The sequence below is a fragment of the Panicum virgatum genome, chromosome 2N, assembly GCF_016808335.1.
Source record: "Panicum virgatum strain AP13 chromosome 2N, P.virgatum_v5, whole genome shotgun sequence".
NCBI lineage: Eukaryota > Viridiplantae > Streptophyta > Magnoliopsida > Poales > Poaceae > Panicum > Panicum virgatum.
The window spans coordinates 5,856,103-5,874,705 of record NC_053146.1 but is presented as its reverse complement, the minus strand read 5'-3'; the positions used below and the strand labels follow the sequence as shown (position 1 = coordinate 5,874,705).

The 18,603-nt window shown below is 49.5% G+C and overlaps 1 protein-coding gene and 1 pseudogene across 1 annotated transcript; both read right to left on the bottom strand.

Moving 5' to 3' along the window:
- Positions 1-1,197: 1,197 nt before the first annotated feature.
- On the bottom strand, positions 1,198-6,735 carry LOC120662297 (annotated as a pseudogene).
- Positions 6,736-13,580: 6,845 nt separating this feature from the next.
- Positions 13,581-16,911, bottom strand: LOC120659481 (heat stress transcription factor A-2b-like). Its single transcript, XM_039937642.1, has 3 exons — positions 16,750-16,911; positions 15,972-16,642; positions 13,581-14,664 (listed from the first exon to the last, which is right to left on the bottom strand). The coding sequence occupies exons 2-3, from the start codon at positions 16,293-16,295 to the stop codon at positions 13,882-13,884; spliced, it is 1,107 nt and encodes a 368-aa protein (XP_039793576.1). The 5' UTR covers positions 16,296-16,642; positions 16,750-16,911; the 3' UTR covers positions 13,581-13,881.
- Positions 16,912-18,603: the final 1,692 nt, after the last annotated feature.

The window sequence follows — 18,603 nt, the reverse complement described above, 5'->3', positions numbered from 1 at the left end:
GCGCTCGCCTGTGTGGGAGCGCGCTGCCGTCGAGCGGCCCGTGCGGAGGTGATCTGGATCCACGCGCACATCATGGCGGCGAGCTTGTCCCGTGCAACGGCGGAGCGTGCGTCGGCGAACCGGCGCCTCTGGGGCTTGCCCGCGCGGCGGTGGCCGGCGCTAGTGGGCGCAGGTAAGTCCCGCGACCCCTAGGGTTAGGGTTAGGGTTTCTATCTTGGCTTTCTTTGATTCGATTTGAATCAAATCGATTCTTTCTCCTTCTAAATTCTTTCCCCAACTGGATCTATATGTAGATCTAGGTGACTGATACCAATGTTAAACTATGTGGATCGACGAGGCATAGATCAGACGGTGAAACTTGACTAACTTGAGTAAACAATGAGAGATCTAGAACATCTACTAGAGAAAGAGAGAGAGAGGTAGAGGTGCAGACCATCCGCGAAAGTCTTGGAGGAGCCACCCTCTTGGTTGTGCGCCATGCCGGAGTCGGGACGCGCCGGAGTCGGGGACGACGGCATAGAGGTTGTGGACGGCATGACGAGGTCATGGACGGCGGTGAAGGTGGCGTGGCGCTTCCCGTCGCTTGCAGCGCCTCCCAGATCAGATCGGGCTAGGTCTGTAGATGGGTTTAGGGGGCGATGGTGAACTTTGGTTACCGTGCCCTTGGCCCCCACCCTCTCTTTTAATATGGCGCTGCGCGACGGGGGCCCACAACCATTGATTGGTTGAGCACCCCCGATCAGGGCGCCAATCAAGGGTTGACCAGCCGTTGGCTGGTGAGATCAACTCTAACAAATTGTCTTCAGCCTGCCATATTGGCATAACTTGATTACTTGATCTGAACTGAATACTCCATTAGTTTCAAATGCAATGCTCGGTTTTGTCGACATAGCTCTTAATTAGACACGTCCTTCAAATCCTCCTACAGTTTCGTAAAAGAAAAAAACAAAAGAAATCCTCCAGCGACATGAACTTCTTTGTTGAAATCCTCCGGGATTGCCTTGGAAATTGAGCATCGGAGTTGGGAAGTTGGCAAAATAATTTTTCACTTATAACAACTCTCTTTGAGGATCATATATGAAATTGAGTGAACTATAGGGAACCAACCTTATTTCAGCTGAGTGGATCTCATCAAACGAGTACACAACTCAACAACACGAACATTCATGACTACGCTTGTTATAAACTTATACATTACTAATACATATGCTTGCAAAACCATCCTTCTATGTGGCAAAATGATCTGAATATGATTGCCAATGCAAAACCCACCCCAAAGCCCAAGGCAACAAAGACGAACAAAATGATGGCATCAAGTCTGTCCTGCCACAAAGTATTAGGTTCTGGAGCTAATGTGCTTCGGGTGGTTGAATCAGGACCTTGATTGTCACATTGCTTAGAAAGCTGAATTCCACATAGGCCAGCATTGCCTTTAAACGAGCTGCTTGGAAATGACAAGAATTGGCTTCCCAGTGGTATTCTTCCTGTCAAGTTGTTGTATGAAAGGTTCAACCAGGAAAGAGAAGTTAGAGAGGTAAACTCCGGTGGAATTTCTCCCGAGAGATAGTTACAAGAGAGATCCAATGATTCCATCCTCATTAAGTTGTGAAGTTGTGATGGAATTTGTCCTGTGAAGTTATTGTGCGACATGTTAAGTCCGTGAAGTGAAACAAGCCTTCCAATTGAACCCGGGATGGAACCCTCAAATGCGTTGTTTGAGATATCAATTACTTTGAAAGCAGTTTGGATTTTAGTGATACTGAAAGCGGCATCTTTGAATGTGAGAATGATAGAATCTTGATAGTCTGATGATTTCCACGTTGAATTCGTATGATGTTCTAATACTTTTCCCACATCCTTGCTGTTATCCATCATTGCTCTCAAATTCTCTAACCATTCTGGATGCAACTCACCAGAGAAATGGTTGGAGGCCAAATCAATTATTTGCAAACTTGTGAAGTGTTGGTAGCCACCCTGAAGACCCCTTATAGTGCCGCTGAGTTGGTTAGATCTCAACACGAGAATTCGAAGCTTTGGAAGAGTACCCAACCATGATGGAAATGAATCGACAATCTGATTATTACCAACATCAAGAACCTCCAAGTCTTGGCAATGTGCTAGTGATCTAGGTAGCACACCTTCAATTTGATTTTTATTCAAATCAATAGTATGAAGCTTACATCCTTCTTTAATATTTTCAGGTAGCACGCCATGCAACTTGTTTTCTCTTAACTTCAATATGCTCATCAGGTCAGCTTTTTTCATAAGACAGGATGGAATTGATCCAGAAAAGTAATTGTAAGACAAGTCCACAAACTCAAGTTTGTTTAAACTACAAATTGAAAGTGGTATATGGCCACTTATTTTATTTTCTGACAAATTGATGTAGATGGCATTTCTAAGATACATGTCAAAGTTGGGTTCTATGGAAGATAAGTTATTATTTGAGCAATCGAACATTGCCAGGTCGGATGAAGTTAATGGTAGTGGTATGCTTCCTTGAAGTCTATTAAAACTTAGATCAATAAAATATTTTTTTTAATCTGAACAATATTAGAAGACTTCTCTAATGTAGTAAACACGTTATGGGCGAGGTCCAAAACATAAAGGTGGTTCTCCCATACCCAACTTGGTATGGCCCCTTTGATTTGATTATTCGAAAGATTGAGAGCTCGAATACAGTCAAGATATTTTAATGATGCTGGAAATTTTGTAAGGTTGCAAGATCCGAGGTATAGAACCTGGATTTTAAGGGAATGAGAGAATATTGTATCACCTTCTTTTTCAATGAGTGATATCTTATTGTCAGCCAGGTTAAGATAGATGAGAGATAGAAGGCGTCTCGTCCCCCCCCCCCCCCCCGCGTCGCTCCCGCAAGGCGACCGGGGGGCTCCCTCACACCGCCGTTCTAGTAGCCCCCCGCAGCCTCCTTCCCCTCCTCATCGTCGCCCCAGCAGGTCTCCGAAAGCCCGGAGGCCGGCGAGGAAGGTGACGGCGGGGCGAAATCGGCCCATGGGGGGCTCGGGCGCCGGGGCGGGACGGCGCTTAGGCCCCTCGGCATGGCGGCGCACTGGAGCTTCGCCGGCGCGGATCCGGCCCGCGCGCCACCGGATCTACTGGCCCCGGTCCTCTGCGCGACAGTTGGCGAGGTGCCTCGGCACGTGCGGTGGCGGGTCCTGCTGCGCGGTTCGGCCCGTCGGCGCATGAGGGCGACAAGCGGATCTAGCGGCAGCAGCGGCTTGGGGCACCAGTCCCGCGGCGGCGCTACTTGGGGCCGTGCGCTGGCTGGCCCAGAGGTGGCGCGTCGCGGCTGTGCACGGGGGCGTGCCCTGTGCGTGAGCCCGGCTCCAGTGTCTCCGCGTTCGGTTCCGGCGGCCATGGTCGCGGATCTGAGTCGGCGGTGGCTCATGCTCCGGGTCCTCGCTTTGGGCGGCGCGTCGGGGCCAGCGGTGGGTGCTGGCGGCTTTTCTTCCCTTCGGCAGCCGCGCACACACGAGGGTGTGGCATTGGGGGTGGAGGAGCTCGCCGGTGTTGGTGCGGTGGTCTTCGTCATGGGACTGCGTTTGGTCTATGGCCGACGGCGGCGCTTGACTTCATGGCAACGCAAGCGGCCGCGTGTGGTGGCCGTGGGTTGGTGCTAGGTGGATTGGCGGCGGTGAGCAGCCCCGCGGCTGTGGGTGGTGCGGCCCGAGAGGGTGCAAGTTGACTTTGGCGTGTGGTGGCACGGCTGCGCCGCCGACCTCAGCGGATTTCTTGCTTTGCCGGGCCGAGGACGTGCAGCTAGGACGGGATTCTCCGGGCGAAAGTCTTGCCGGCTTCCTGCTGGCAGTGATGACAATGGCGTCTGAGGGCATCGTTCTCCCTGTTGGGAGTGTCATGTTGGAGCCCATCCCTTCTGCGCGGGTTTCTCCGGGTGAAAACCTCGTCCACTTGTTGGACGAGCGATGGCAGCGCTTTTGGCGTCGCTACCTTGTTGAAGGCGATCTTGGTGGAGACACTCTTGGCCAGGCGGCGGAAGGCCTGCTGATGGCTTGGCGAGGCGGCTCGGTGCAGGTGGCGAGCTCGAAGGGGATTGCCGAGCTTATGCCGCGGCGACCAAATTCGTGCTGGCGACCGGGGGTTGCCTCATGCTTCTTGAGTTGGCTGCTTGCAGCGGACTGCGGCGGCTGGCACTGTTTTGCATCTGTCGGTGCGGCGTGGGACAGCGTCCGAGGGCGGCGCTTGTGGCAACGACAAGGTGGGACGACTTGGCTTGCAGCGGATTGTGGCGGGCGGTCTAGCTACGCTGTGGCTACTCCGGTGCGGTCCATCGTTGGAAGACGGCGCAAGCGACAACCTGACTTGATTGGCATGGCGATGGAAGTTGTGCGTGAGTGGGGCAATGAGACGATGTTGCCTGACGGTCACGGCTTGGCTGTTTGATGGAGATTTTGGAAACAGGGCAACACGATGCATCATCCTGATGGCGATTTTATATACGAATCCATGACACGGAGTACTGAGGTGGAAGTGGCGAGGCCCCCGCGTGCGGTGTCTTCGACGTGGCGACGAGAGCGAGGAGGAGTCCAACAGCGGGTGTGGCGAGGCCCCCGCGCGTTGTTTTTTCGCGGTGGCGTCTGCGAGGCAGCTGGCGTGAGGTCTGGATTCGGCGATTCCACTCTATCGGATGGTGTGTGGCTTTGCAGCGGTGCTACAGCGATAGGTTTTTCGCATGGCGGTGGCTGCTCGGTACGGTGCCGTCTGCTTCCCTCTTCTCCCTTTCGGCGCGGGCCTGTGTCTTCATGGAAACTACATGTGTAGATAGGTGGTTGGCCGCCGCGGCTTTGCCTCTTTCTATCTGTGTCGTCCGGCGGGGTATTTTCAACCGTGTTGATGTCCCAATCCATCCGGTTAGGATTTCCATGGTAGTCTTGAGTGTAACTCCGCTTTGAGTGAATGAGTTCCCCGTGTTGATGCCTCAATCCAACCGGGTGAGATTGAGTTGTTGAGTTTCCCGTGTTGATGTCCCAATCCAACCAGGTGAGTTCTGTTTTTCTTTTCTTTTTCCCTGGCTATGACCTTCCAGGGTCGTAGCCTTATACTTTTCTGCTATATCAATGAAATGCGCACTATCTTGTGCGGTTCGTTCAAAAAAAAAGATAGATGAGATTTCTCAACCTCCAGATAGAGCCAAGTTCTATTGCGCCTGTCAATTTATTTGAGGCAATACTGAGGGTCTGAAGATTCGTAAGCTGAAAAAATGATTTGGGTATCGGGCCTGTCAATTGATTGTTTCTTAAAATAATAGCCCTCAATGGTGAGGATATAGGAGAAGGAATGTCTTCCAGTGAGCCAACTAGCTGATTCTCAATCAGAAGAAGATGTTGCAGGACTGGAAGAGTGAACAAAGGCTTCGGAATTTGTCCTGCATGTAAACGTAGAGTACCAGTCAGAATGCTGCAGACTTTTTCAAGGTCTGTCGTATACTCCCCCATATAAGTTAACTTTACTCCCTCTATCCCTTTTTAATTGTTGGTTTTGGTGTGCGTGCGATAAGTTTAACTCGATTTATAAAAAATATGTACAATATTTGTATCTCCAAATAAATTTATTAAAATACTAGATTGAAATATCTATCTAATGATATCAATTATATATCATAAATATTAATATTTTTATATAAAATTAATCAAAATTATTTTTCAGGAAACGAGAAAGACAGTTATTTATGGACGGAGAGAGTACACGAGAGTTCTTGTTTAAATATGTGTTCGCATGTTGGCAAGTAGATGCACCCTCTTTTTTGCCTACAAATCTTCGCGGATACTCTGCTCCGCATAGACGCATATATAGTTGTAGGAGATACCCCTACCACCCAATTGTGATTAAGTAAAAGACAGTAGCTATCTTTTTTTTTTTTTTTGAGAGGAAGACAATAGCTATCTAGCGCGGCCAGCCTGATAAGAGGTCCATCAGCCAGCGTGGCCAACAAAAGCTAGCGCTACAGAGGCCCATTTCATCAGTCCAATTAGTTTTGCAGTCCATGAAAGATGTATATGCTTGGAGCAGGTACAATTTTTTGATCCGTTAACCGCAAAACTTAGATCATATAGCAAGATTGATTACACAAACTAGCTTCTTTCTTTCTTTTTTTATCTATCTACTATTTATATATATTCATTTCTCTATTTTCTTTATTATGTTTTAAATTTAATTGTTTCCTATTAATGTTCTATTTTATTTTTTTATTTCAAGTTCGTACCGTCTACTTTGTCCGCTATTCCTGAGATGTTCCATGTTTTTTTACGATTGTTCCCATTGTAAAGCGAATTAGATTGTTCTATTATTTTTTACTACTCATTTTATGTTCCATAATGTACAAATTTTGTTTTATGTGCATAACATTTTGTTCTATGAGTGCTCATATTTAGTTTCATGTGTACATTTTCTCTATGAGTTTATATATTAGGGTCAATTGCAAAAATGTCCTTATTTTGAGCTGTAACTGCACGTTTGCTCCTATTTTTTTAACTTTGCACGTTTGCTCCTATTTTTTTAACCAAGCGTCAGCAAGGACAGCGTGACTTACGAGGCTGCGACGTAGGTGAGCGAGGCGTTGCCGACGCAGAAGGCAGAGAGCCTCCTGAGTGAGCCCTGCGCGCGGGCGACGAGCCGACGCACGGCGGCGGCGGCGGCGGCCTTGGCACGGCAGTTGACGCGGCGGCACCACGCCTCGATGTCCACGTCGCCCCACATGTCCAGCGACGCCACGGCCTGCCTCCGCGCCCCGCGCCACCTCGTCCGCCGCGAGCCGCCCGCGGAACACCAGCGCCAGGATCTCCGGGCTCACCGCCTCCGTCCACCTCCACTCGTAGACCACCACCTCCTTCTCATCGCCTCCCGCCTCTCCTCCCCCGGCGTCGCACGACCTCGCCTTCTTCGCGTCCGGCTCCGTCTAGTCCCACTCCCACATCTGCACCCCCTTCCCCTTGCAGGTGGCCGTACCGGCCTCTTTCGCCGGCGCCGGCGCCGGCGCCGGCGCCTCCGACCAGCTCGGCCAAGACCCTCCGCCCCCGCAGCTCGCGCCACCAAGCTCCTCTTTTCCAGGACCAAGAACACACCTTTTCCACCCTCCTCCACCTCCAGCGACGGCCGCGTCGACTCCACCCGTGGGACTCTTCTTCATGGCCTCCGCGTGCGACCACCTCACCACATGCCCTCCCCCGCCGCGCCAGCCGGCGTCAGGCCTCCCCCTCTTCGCCTTCCACCCCTGGCTTCCTCCGCCGCCAAAGCGACACCCCCCAAAAGTTAGGGTTCCTGCGCTTCATCTCCGGCGATCGCCGCCCGCAGCCCGCCTCTCTCCCCTATGGCTATGGGGTTTTCCTTTTGGTGTGAATTTTGGGCATGGTTGGAAATAGCCCGCTATAGCCTCGCTATAGCCCGCTAATAGCTTTTTAGGAGATCTACCACTACGCTATACAACATTTGTCCGCTATATCCGCTAAAGGTGGTTTTATGAGATTTAGCCATGCTAAATGTCCGCTAAATAGGTTTTTGTGAGACTTAGCAACGCTAAATGTCAATTGTGTACTGTTGGATAATTAAGAGACGTGTTAGACTCAAATTTTAGGTGTTAGACCAACGATACTTATAATTTGTATGAGATTATTTATTATTTTATCATTCCGCTAAATGATTTAGTTTTCGCTATAGCCCGCTATAGCTTCGCTATAGCTATTCTATAGCTTTTAGAGAAGGTTACCGCTAAACTTCATAGTCCGTTATTTCCAACCTTGATTTTGGGGGAAGAGGAAGGGACGGGGGTTTGTCTCAGCGCGCACACTTCAAAGGACAGGAGGGGAGTAGGGGTACGAGTAGCCTTTATTGCAGCGGCTGATCTTTGGGCCTTCCCAATCCGCAGTGTGAGCTACTTCGGCTCAAACCGTTCCTTCCCAAAACGGTCGGCCAACAGACGGAGAGGACGAGGCTCGCTCTTATCCACCCGTCTACAGTGCAGAGGGCGCGGAAAAGGGCGAAGCCGAGGCGGATAGAGCTGCCGGCGGATTCCGCCGGCCCCTCTCTTCTCCGACGGTCAGTCCGGCGTCGGAGAGAGGGGAGGGCCGGGGAAATGCGTACGGATGTATATAAGGTAGGTAGTAGTCTATCTAGTCCTAAGATTTGCTCGCCGTCAGGGTTCGATGGCGGAGCTAGGTTGTGCTGCGGAGGAGAGGCCATTGTCCTTGCTCGATGTGGGGTCGTTGAGATCGTGTTCTTCCTTCGGCGGCGGCTGTTCCTCCCACTGATCGTCGGCGACGGCAGTAAGTTGGGGTGGATTTTGTTCCTGCAGAGCATGTTGGGTTTGGTCCTCTTCTCGATCTGCTTTGTGTCGATGTGCTCCTTCCCGGCGATGTGGTCGCCGCGGATTTTGGTTGCCTCCTGGTTTGTCTTCGTCGCTGCTATTCTTCTTGCTGCTCTCCGTGATGGTGGAGTAGCTGGGGAGGATCGGAGCGGGGCAGATCTGGGGCGGCTTCTGCTCCCCGTGCCCTTCGTCGCGCAGTTCTCCGGCGAGTGGGTTGTGGTGCGAGCTCCTCTCCTCCGAGCTGGTGCCGGCGTCTTTGGTGATGGCGGCCAGAGGTCTATGCTCGCGAGGTTAGCTTTGTGCTTCATCTCTGCGAAGGGATGGGAGCCCTTTCCAGCCATCGTCTTCCTCGACGGTGGTGACGGACAGTGCATGCCGGTCTTCACTTGCTGCGGAGATGGCCGATGTACTTGGGAGGCCATTTACTCGGCATCGTCGCCTAGCCGTAAGTCCTCCTCTGCGGTCTCCACTTTGTGGATTTCGTCGTTGGTGCAGATGGCGGCTATAGATGACCCTGGAACCTGGTGTGGCGGATGTAATTTCCAGTTTTTCAAGGGTCCTATCTGTACAAGAGTGGGGTTGTACTGTTGTCTCGTGTAATACAACTCCCTCCTTTCGCACAAAAAAAAACCGCAGTGTGAGCTTTGAGATGCTTCAAATACAGAGTTCATACACTGCAGCTACCAATTTTGAGTGAAGCCAGTACCAAAATAAATGGGAGCCGTGAATGTACAAGCATCCATGACCATAAAGTAAACAAACGAAAAAAAATAGCTACTTCTTTCTTGCATGTACTCTTATGTCATTCTTTACAATTTTTGAACATTTCTTTTTGTTTATTTGGTAGGCTCCACAAGTGATGCCCTATAAACTTTAGCATTTCGAGTCTGATTGGTTTGGTTCCAAAATTTGCTTTGCCAAAATTTTGGCAACCATAAATTTAGCAATTAATTGGTTGGAATCCAAAAAAAAGACCCACCTCATAAAGTACTTGTCAAGATTTTGGTTACAAAAATTCTTGCCAATATTTTGGCATGCCTTAGTTTTGGCAAGGTAAATTTTGGAATCAAACAAATCAGACCCTTCTACATGCTGTAACCAGGGTTAAAAATCCCGACCGGAACCGGTCCGGTTTTACCGGTAACCGGTCCGGACCGGTCTCAAACCGGCCCAAATTCAAAAATCAAATTTGAATTCTAAAAAATAAAAAATTCCTAAAAAATTCCTAAAAATACTTCAAGTTGCGACGAATCTAATGGTGTCAAAAATTTTCAAATATTCATTCATTTAGTATACTTTGCGGGCATGTGAAGTTAAACCAAAAAAACGTGTGTCGGTACCCCAGGACTGGGGTACCCCCTCTTGCTGTGTCTAGGCAAGAGCCTTGTGGTTATCCTTGACTACGGCCGAACAGCCGGACCCCTGTGGTCCGGAGCCCTGTCCACCCGACAACGGTCCCGGACCCGTCCCCCGGCTGGGAAAGGTCCGGGAGCACCACGTGTTCCGGAAGAAGCAGGCGCTCAGCCCGAGCAACCGGAGGCTCCGGACCTCCCGTGGAGGTCTGGACCCCCTGTATAGTGACCGGACCCCTCATCAAGGGAAGGAATCGACACCCCTCTCCGGGGTGGTCCGAAGCCGCCACGTGTCTGCAAGCACAAACACGTATATAAGACCGCTTGGTCTCCATACTAAGGCTCACCTACCACAGCATTCATTGCGGTAGGTGGACGTCTGCATTGATGTAGCAGAAGCCAAGGCGATTCTTTGACCAGGGGACACTATTGATCGCGTATTACCAAGACGTATAGTGGAGCTGCTGGCGCCGCCCACGCCGCGCCTGTCAGTCTGCCATGACAGTTGGATACGATGGCTCGGTTCCTGCTATTATGACGCCTACATAATAGCCTCAACAGGCCACGCCGCAAGCTACGTTTCCCCAACGGGCACCTTGCTGACGGGACAAGAGAAGACCTCCCTTAGTCAGAGAGTCAGCAGGGCATGGAAGCATATCAGAGAAAAGATTCACAACTACTGTAGCCATTTAAGTACTCTGCGTAGTATGCTACACCGTCACGTTGGGCCCACTTGTCGGGGCCTCAACGCCATATGTATCCGCACCCCTTGGTCTATAAAAGAGGGGCGCCCGCTAGAAGAAAAACTCAGGCTGGGTAAAGACCAAGGCCCGGCAGAGGATAGGTTCATACATAACCAAGAACAATACTTCTCCCAGTGGATGTAGGGTATTACGCTCCGGCGGCCGAACCACTCTAGATCGTGTGTTCTTGTGTGCTTGTCTCAGTGCTAGATTAGCCCAACCGCCTAGTACTTCCCCGAGTACTTCCTCACTGGGAATAGGCGGGTGCGTTCCGCCACCCGGCTGTGGGTACCCTAAAAACCCCGCGACAACGTGCATACGTATACAAATACAATGTAAAAGTAGTAAAAAAGGATTGGAGGGTCCATTTAGGCTAAAACATGTTATACAAACATTCATTTAGTATACTTTGCGGGCATTTGAATTTAAACCAAAAAAAGAAAAAAAATTGAACTTGGCCGGTTACCACTCAAACTGACCTGTTACCACTCAAATCGATTAGTAACCGATTAAACTGGACTGGTAAACTGGTCCAACCGGTGAGCGACGGTTTTACCCCACCGATCGGTAAAAAAAACCCCTGGCTGTAACTTGATGCTCGTTTTCTTCTCGTGGGGGCTCGGTATTTTTTCTGGCTGTTGTGGAGGGCCTTTGTTTGCTCAGAGCACCTGCAGTTACCCAAGTCAAAAGCAGAGGAGCCCGGGGGTTTGGTGCAAGCGACGAGGCCATGTCTAGCAGCAGCTCATCCGTTCATGGCGAGACTGCCGCTTTCGCGACTTCCGCATCGCTGCCATCTATATGTCTTTTGCTCTGGGTCTACAGCCCCCAGCAGCAGACAACGAGCATATCAAGCGCTCCACCAGCGTCAAATCTCCACCACGCCGCACAAACGGTGGGCGCCTACTCTGCTTCAGTTCTTCAGGGCCGACGCTTATTAATCAGTTGATCCTAGAGCACCTCCTCCTTACCTCACCCTGCCTGCCGGCCTTCACCACGACGCTGCTTATCCGCACCATAGCCTTGGGGGTAGGGGTGGTAGAGGGCTCAACATTTTGAACTAGAAAATCTAAGGATCGGGCTCTAAAAGAGCCGGGCTCTAAAAGAGCCGGGCTCTAAAAGAGCCGGGCTCTAAACATATGTATTTTTGAACTAAAAATTTTAAGAGCTTTATTGGGCTGTGAAGAGACCATTAGGGCCATGGCCCATTACCCCTACTTGGGGGTACGCAAACCGGAGCCCAAACTGACCCAAATCTGGCGTATTCTGGTAGAGTGCACGACGCCCTGCGTCGCACCGTCGCACCACAGCCGCTGGTCCGATTCCAGCACCGCGGAGCAGCTCACGCGGCGGAGATGTCGGGGCCGTGGGCACGGAGGCGGAGCACACGGTGGGCTCATCCAAGAGGTAGGAGGGAGGCCGGCGGCAAGCGGAGGAAGGAAGAGCGAGTCAGCGAGATCAGGAGCGGCGTACGAGAACAAAGGGTGTGGGGGCGTTTCTAGAAGAGAGTGGATTGTGCAGTGCAACCGCTGGATGAAATGAGCGCAAGATCGAACGGATAGAAAAAAAACGAGCGACGTGGCCCAATGACTTGCCAGAGCTTGGTTCAGGATTCGTATTAGGGAGATTATTGGCAGAATAATGGCCCTGTTTGTTTTTGCTTTTCTGGATCTCCTTTTTCTGAGAATCATGATTCTGAGATAAGCCAGCTGTCTGGAGAATCGAGTGTCTGGATAAGCTGGGTGTTTGGGAATCCTGATTATTTTGACCCGATTATCTGAGTTGAGTGGTAAAATGTCTGAAATACCCTTGAGGCTGATGATATCTCATTCTTTTGCTGAATACGAGCAGAATTCAATAATTCTTATATTTTTTTGAGTATCTTGACTATATATTTAGATCAAATAGATTAATATCACAAATAGATCAATATATGTAGTAGCACTAATTTCTAAACTACAAGTACATAAATGATAAATTCATTTTTCTTTTGATCCTTATCTCTTCTTCACACGTGCCTGCCCCTCTCTTCTTCTGTTCCCTCCACGAGCTCCCACGCATTCTGCCAATCCACGAGCCTCCATCAGGGGCGGCCTCAAGCTTCGGCACCAGCCAGCTGCTTCCGGTCGGCCTCGAAGTCCCGCACTGCACCAGGGGCGGCGACACGGCAGCAGGGCGGCAGCAAGGGCGGGCAGGAGCGACAGGCCTGCAGCAGGCGGGAGATGGCGCAGATGGCGCAGGCGGCGGCAGGAGAGGGCTCGCCTGCAGCCACCTCGGCAGAACCCTGGGGGCTAGGGCGGCGCTCAGCCAGCGAGCTGCAGGCGGCGCTGCTTCGGTTGGGGAGGAGGGAGGACAGGGACGGCGGCACGAGCACACGAAGGAGCCGGCGGCGCTGCTGACGCATCCTCAGATCCGGCGGCGCACCGAGGGGCGGCGAGGAGGGCGGTCGGGGGAGAAGGGCAGAGGAGGAAAAATCGTGTCGCTTATGCGCTACGCGAGTTTTGGGTGCCGGTGGGGAGAATCGGGGCTCACGTTGTTTTCAGGCTTTGCTGGTAAGTGGCGGCTCCAAGAATCGAAGAATAATCAAAGCGTTTGGGTGGGCTTTTCGGTTATTTTCATCCAGAATCCGCTTATAAGCGGAAACAAACATGGCCAATACCAGGAGAACCAAAAAAACTTCTGCACAGGCATAATCCACCCAAGTAAAAATAGGTTAAAAATAAAAAAGTTCGCTTATTTAATTCCCTAGATACTCAATAAATGCAAATGCATTGGAACTAGAAAATACTTAATCATTTAATTGGCTTCATACACTTTTATATACAATTTTTTCTTAATATTTAATATTTCTTTAATTAGATGGATTTTACTATAATCTAAAAATATTTTTTAGGAAAATTTTTTAAAAATAAACAAACATTTATTTCAAGACGGAGGGCGTAAACAATTATTGATGATGTGACAACATAAATTTAAAAAAAAGAGTGAAACCGTTTTCTTCATTAAAAGAGGCATTTTTTGTGTTCTCCATGGCCTTTATTTCACAGATTAAAAAATTTCACAGTTTTTTCGATCCGAGATGCAGCAGTATTTTCGCAACAAAGCCTGGCACTCCCAAATTACACAAACACTACTTGATGACACAAGAGAAACAAGGACAATAAACAGGCAGGCTGAATGTACTACTGGCACACGTTATGGTACCAGAGAAATAAGGATTGAACATTAGCAGCTGCTGTTACAGTGAGATATTTTGAGCCCATTTACAAGTCTACACCCTTTAACATTAGAATATCAACAGAACAAGGTATGCCATCACCACCTACCGAGACATGCAGGGATCAACAGCACGACTCACTGCACGTTCTGAATTCTGATAGAACTCAGAAAGCTGCGGACGGATACGAGAAAATTACAAAAGGTGATGGCAATGTGATGCAATGAAACAAAACTATTTCCTGGATGTCGAGCCATCTGAGTTGAGATAGCCCATCTTCTCAGACAGCACATCCATATCATCCTCGACAACAGGGTTGTCATGCTCCTCGCCAAGTCCTTCATTCAGCAATTGCTCCCAGAAGTTGTCAGTCAAGTCCTCCTGGGGCATGTCTTGCTGCTGCTCAGAGGTACCAAGATCAATATCCTGTGGCTCAACCAGGCCTTCGCCACTGAAAGCTGTACTCTCAAGATCAGTTGGAATCCCATCAACAAGGAATTCGACCGAGTCCTGGGGGTCAAATAGGACTGGTGAACCTTGCTCTAGGCTGCTACTGGTTCCCAAGTCATCTACTTCAGGTCCCTGATCAATGCGGCGCCTTCTTTTCTTTGAAATAGCATCTTGGAGCTCCTTTCTCATCTCATTCTGGGAAACCAGGTGCTTCAAGAATTCAGGGTTCCGCATGACGCGTGCCAAGAACGCCATCATCTGCTGCTGCTTCTGCTCAGTGCCTTGTAGCCTATCCTCCATGGCTTTGAGATTTGTCTTTGTGTTCTGCTGCTCCTGCCTTAGCTTCACCACTTCTGCCATCAATAATTGCTTGTCCCTCTTCAGCCGGTCAATCTCAGCATCATATCCAAAGTGTCCCACCTCAAGGTATGACCCAAGAGACTGCTGGTTTGAGGCATTCTGAGCAGGAGGTTTTCGACGCCTAATGTTCTTCAGGAGGTGCCCCTGTCCCCGTAAAAACCCCTCATTCGCAAATTCCCACCGATCAGGATCCACCTTCCTGAAACCCTGAATAGGCCAACAGGAAACATACCAGCGATGGGTCAGCTTCAAAAGACCTCAATGCAAGAAGAGATGACTGGTTTGTTGGCAGTAAAAAAAGGACAGATAATTTTTCTTTAGATACAGCATTAACAGATAATGTGTAAAATACCCAAAAAATGTGCCCTATATTTACCTCATTAGGATATGTTCCAGTTCAGTTTGCACAGCTTCAGTTTGCATGTTTTCAGTTCTTTCTCCATTTTATTTGTTAATTGTCTGCTTCAATCATCATCCTTTTCTACTTTTTTAATGGCCAGTCATTTATCTCTCATTCAAAAGCAAACATGTGGAAAATAAAGCCTAACAAAAAGGTTCGAGGTCATGATTATGAAAATATTGTTTCACTTGAAATATTGACTTTATTCAGAGAGAAGTGTGTCCAAGAGAGGAAGAATCCAGTAATGGACGGTGCAGGATTGCATGCAGTTGACAGAGACATGTGACCTAAGATGTCACTGTTGCACCATGCACATGCTCACAAAGAGCTTCAAAGAGGTAGCATGCAACAGTATTCCAGTTGCTCTTAATTCAGAGAGAGGAGCCCTGACATCAATACAAGAAGTACAGCACATTTAGGGTAATGTTTGCTGTTGACTGCCTTAAGAGTTAAATAAATAGTTAAATAATCCAAGGACATATTGTTGCTTATAGATAAATGTATGCTAAAACACAGCAGCAATATTTTCCCAAATGCCAACAAGATTTTCTTCCTTTACGACAACTGAGCAGATGTAGCGAACTGTGCGTGCATATGTTCCTCATAATTTAATTTAAGTTAACTGGTCTGGGATTTCTATGAAATGGACACAGAAACCTGAATATGATGCAAGTTAGACTTGCTTGTTTAATAGATTGGCAATGTTATTCTGAAGTACAAAATGTCCTTATCACGAAAAAACAAGGAATAAGATTCCCACTAGGCCACTACTCAGCTAGAGAAGTTGAGAGTGCCTAGCAATCTTCAATGCTTATTTTGGCCCCTCTGCTGTCCTATTGCTTACCAGGAAAATACAAAATGGCAATTTCGAGGATTACACCAAGTACTTACAACATAGTCGACAGCATTGCATTTGGGAGCTTTGAGTAAGGGAAAAATAAGCAACATTTATTGATAATTCAAGCATCACAGGCACCAAGTACTTACAAAATAGTCGACAGCATTGCATTTGGGAGCTTTGAGTAAGGGAAAAATAAGCTAAATTTGTTGCTCTAATAACTCAAGCATCACAGACTGCGGAGATCTGAACCTTAAGGCGAAAACAAGCACTTACGTAGGTGTTGAGCTGCCTGACGAAGCTGGAGAAGTTGTTGTGCTTGAAGTGCCTGGGCAGCAGCACGGTGGCGAAAGCGTGGGGATCCCACACCACAAAGCTGTTGTTGGTGGCGCTCCATGACACGATGGGATCGGTGGCCGCGTCATCGACCATGTCGTAGGTCTTGGTCAGGAACGGCGGCGGCCCGGCGTCGTGCAGCCCCTCCATCGGCTTCGGCGCCGCGGCCGCGGCAGCGGATGGCCCATCCCCAGCCGCTGCACCCGGCAACAAACCACCATCCCCATGGCTCTCCTCCTTCACCGGGTTCAGCACCGGGTCCATAGCCAAATCCTACCCTCCTCCCAGCCAAGAAACAACACTAGAATCCCTACTCTGGCGCCCGGAATGGAATGGTCAGTTGGTCAGTGTCAGTAAGCAAGCCCCCTTCTAAGCCAAGCACAAGAACAAGCAGCTGCCCCTAACACGCCGGACACACATACATGATGCACCCACACGCGCAAGAGCGCATCGATCTAGCACGGGGATGGGGAACAGGATAAGGTGTTATCCTGGCAAGAGCACCCCACCCATCTTCCCCACCCTGCAAGCGCAGGCAGAAAAGACAGCCGACAAACTGGGGACCAAAGCGCCACGCCAGGGGGGCGGGGGAGCCAAAGGCGCCGGAGAGCCTGAAACGAACACAGCAAGGAGTGAGCTTTTACCGGCCGAAAACCAGAAGGGGCGGGGAGGAGAAATTTCGAGCGGAAAGGCGGGAGCTTTTGGGCGAGGGAGAGACCTCGCGGTCGCCACCAAGGAGGGGGATCTTCTCCTGGCACCCCGAGCGCAGCGAACGGTGGCGGTCACGAGCGCGCGCGTGGGGGTGGCGGCAGCCTACTAGATGTGGAATGTTCTGGAAGGCGGGGGGGTCCGGGGAGCGGCGGGGAGAGAAGGCGACTAGGGGCGAGCCGGCGAGGGACGCGTCGGTGCGGCGAGGGAGGGCGGGGCACGTGGCGAGATGGGCTTGGGCCTGGGCCGCAGATGGGCCGCCAGGGACACGTGTCGACGCGTCCGAGTCAGAAATCTTATACATCTTCCATAAGATTTTTTCTTCCCCACCTTCCAATATTTAAGATTCGTGCAAAACATCTCTTCCATTAGATCTTCTCAGCCCTAATCTTCTTTTTCCTCCTTCCTCGCCCCCATGCCGCCACCGCTGTCGCCCGTAATCCGCCCGCTGCGCCGCCGCCCCCACATCGCAGCTGCTGCCTCCTCACGGCCACCTGCTTGGTCACGTGTGCGTCGTTGCTACCGAGCCAGCCTGCTTGCTGGATGGCTGCCTGCTCTGCGGCACGGTGCTGCGGCCGCTGCAGTCTGCTACCGCCGCGCACTGCTGCCTGCTGCCGAGACGCGGCTGCCTGTTGCTCCTGTGCGGCAGCGATGCCGCCCCTGCAGCCTGCTGCTCCTGCGCCGTGGCCTGCCTGCTGCTGTGCTGTTGCCGCGCGCCGCCGCCGCGAGCTACCCTGCTCCGCGCGCCGGCGCCGGAGAAGAAGGCGCTCAGGTTACGGGATTCAACTTTTAATTTTAGTATTTTCAACCTTGTGTGACTCCAATTTCAACATTTCATCTCTACAGCTTCAACAATTCGAAGTTCAATGTTGAACATGTTTATAAAAAAATGTTGACATAATTTTGTTGAAATATTGAATATATTTGCAGTAACTAATTGGGTCAAATAGACTTTAAAGATGAATAGTTTATACACCTTCCAGAAGATGTATGATGTATAGGAGCCCCGTCCGAATTGCTTACGCACGCACGAGGGCGAGCGAGCGTGTCAGATGATAGTCAAAGGTGTTGCGAAGGTCTGTACTACATTTTAAGAAATACTCTCTCTGTCCAAAAAAAATATAAATCTTATTTTCCAAGAAGTCAAATAATTCTAATTTTAACAGAATTTATATAAAATAGTACTAATAATATATATATTACAACATAAGTATCTTTAGATTAGTCATGTAATATATTTCTATACTACATCAATTCGGAGACACAAATGTTAGTGATTTTTTTATAAATTTAGTCAAAATTAAAAATGTTTGACTTCTTGGGAAGTGAGATTTACATTCCTTTTGGGAACGATGGAGTACTTACAAATGCTTATCTGGTGCATACTGTGTATCTAAAACATATCAACTCCATTAACTTATAAATGCTTCTCCCTTACATAGCCATGGACCCAAAATCCTTGTTATATTAAAAGGGTGAGTAGTCGAACTCATACTCACAGTAGCGAGTAGCCTTTTTTTCTGAGAGAGGTAGAGAGAGACACACACAATGACCATAGGAAACATGGTCTAGTACTCCCGCATCGATGCCATTTGTTCTGTTCGGCTGGCAGTGGCTAGTGACTGGTGTTGATTTGTTGTAACAGAAAAGTACTACTGGTTGGTTGGTGTCTGTTGCTGATTTAGTGTGAAAAAAATACTGCTGACTAGTTGACTGACCAGCAAGCGGAATGAATGCATCGGAGTATAGTAAGGACCCACCATTTGAATTCGAACTTTGAATAACTACTTAAAATAGGATGGCTCCCAATACAGCCATTAGTCCATTACTGAATGTAACGCGGCATGTGCCTCTGGGGACAAAG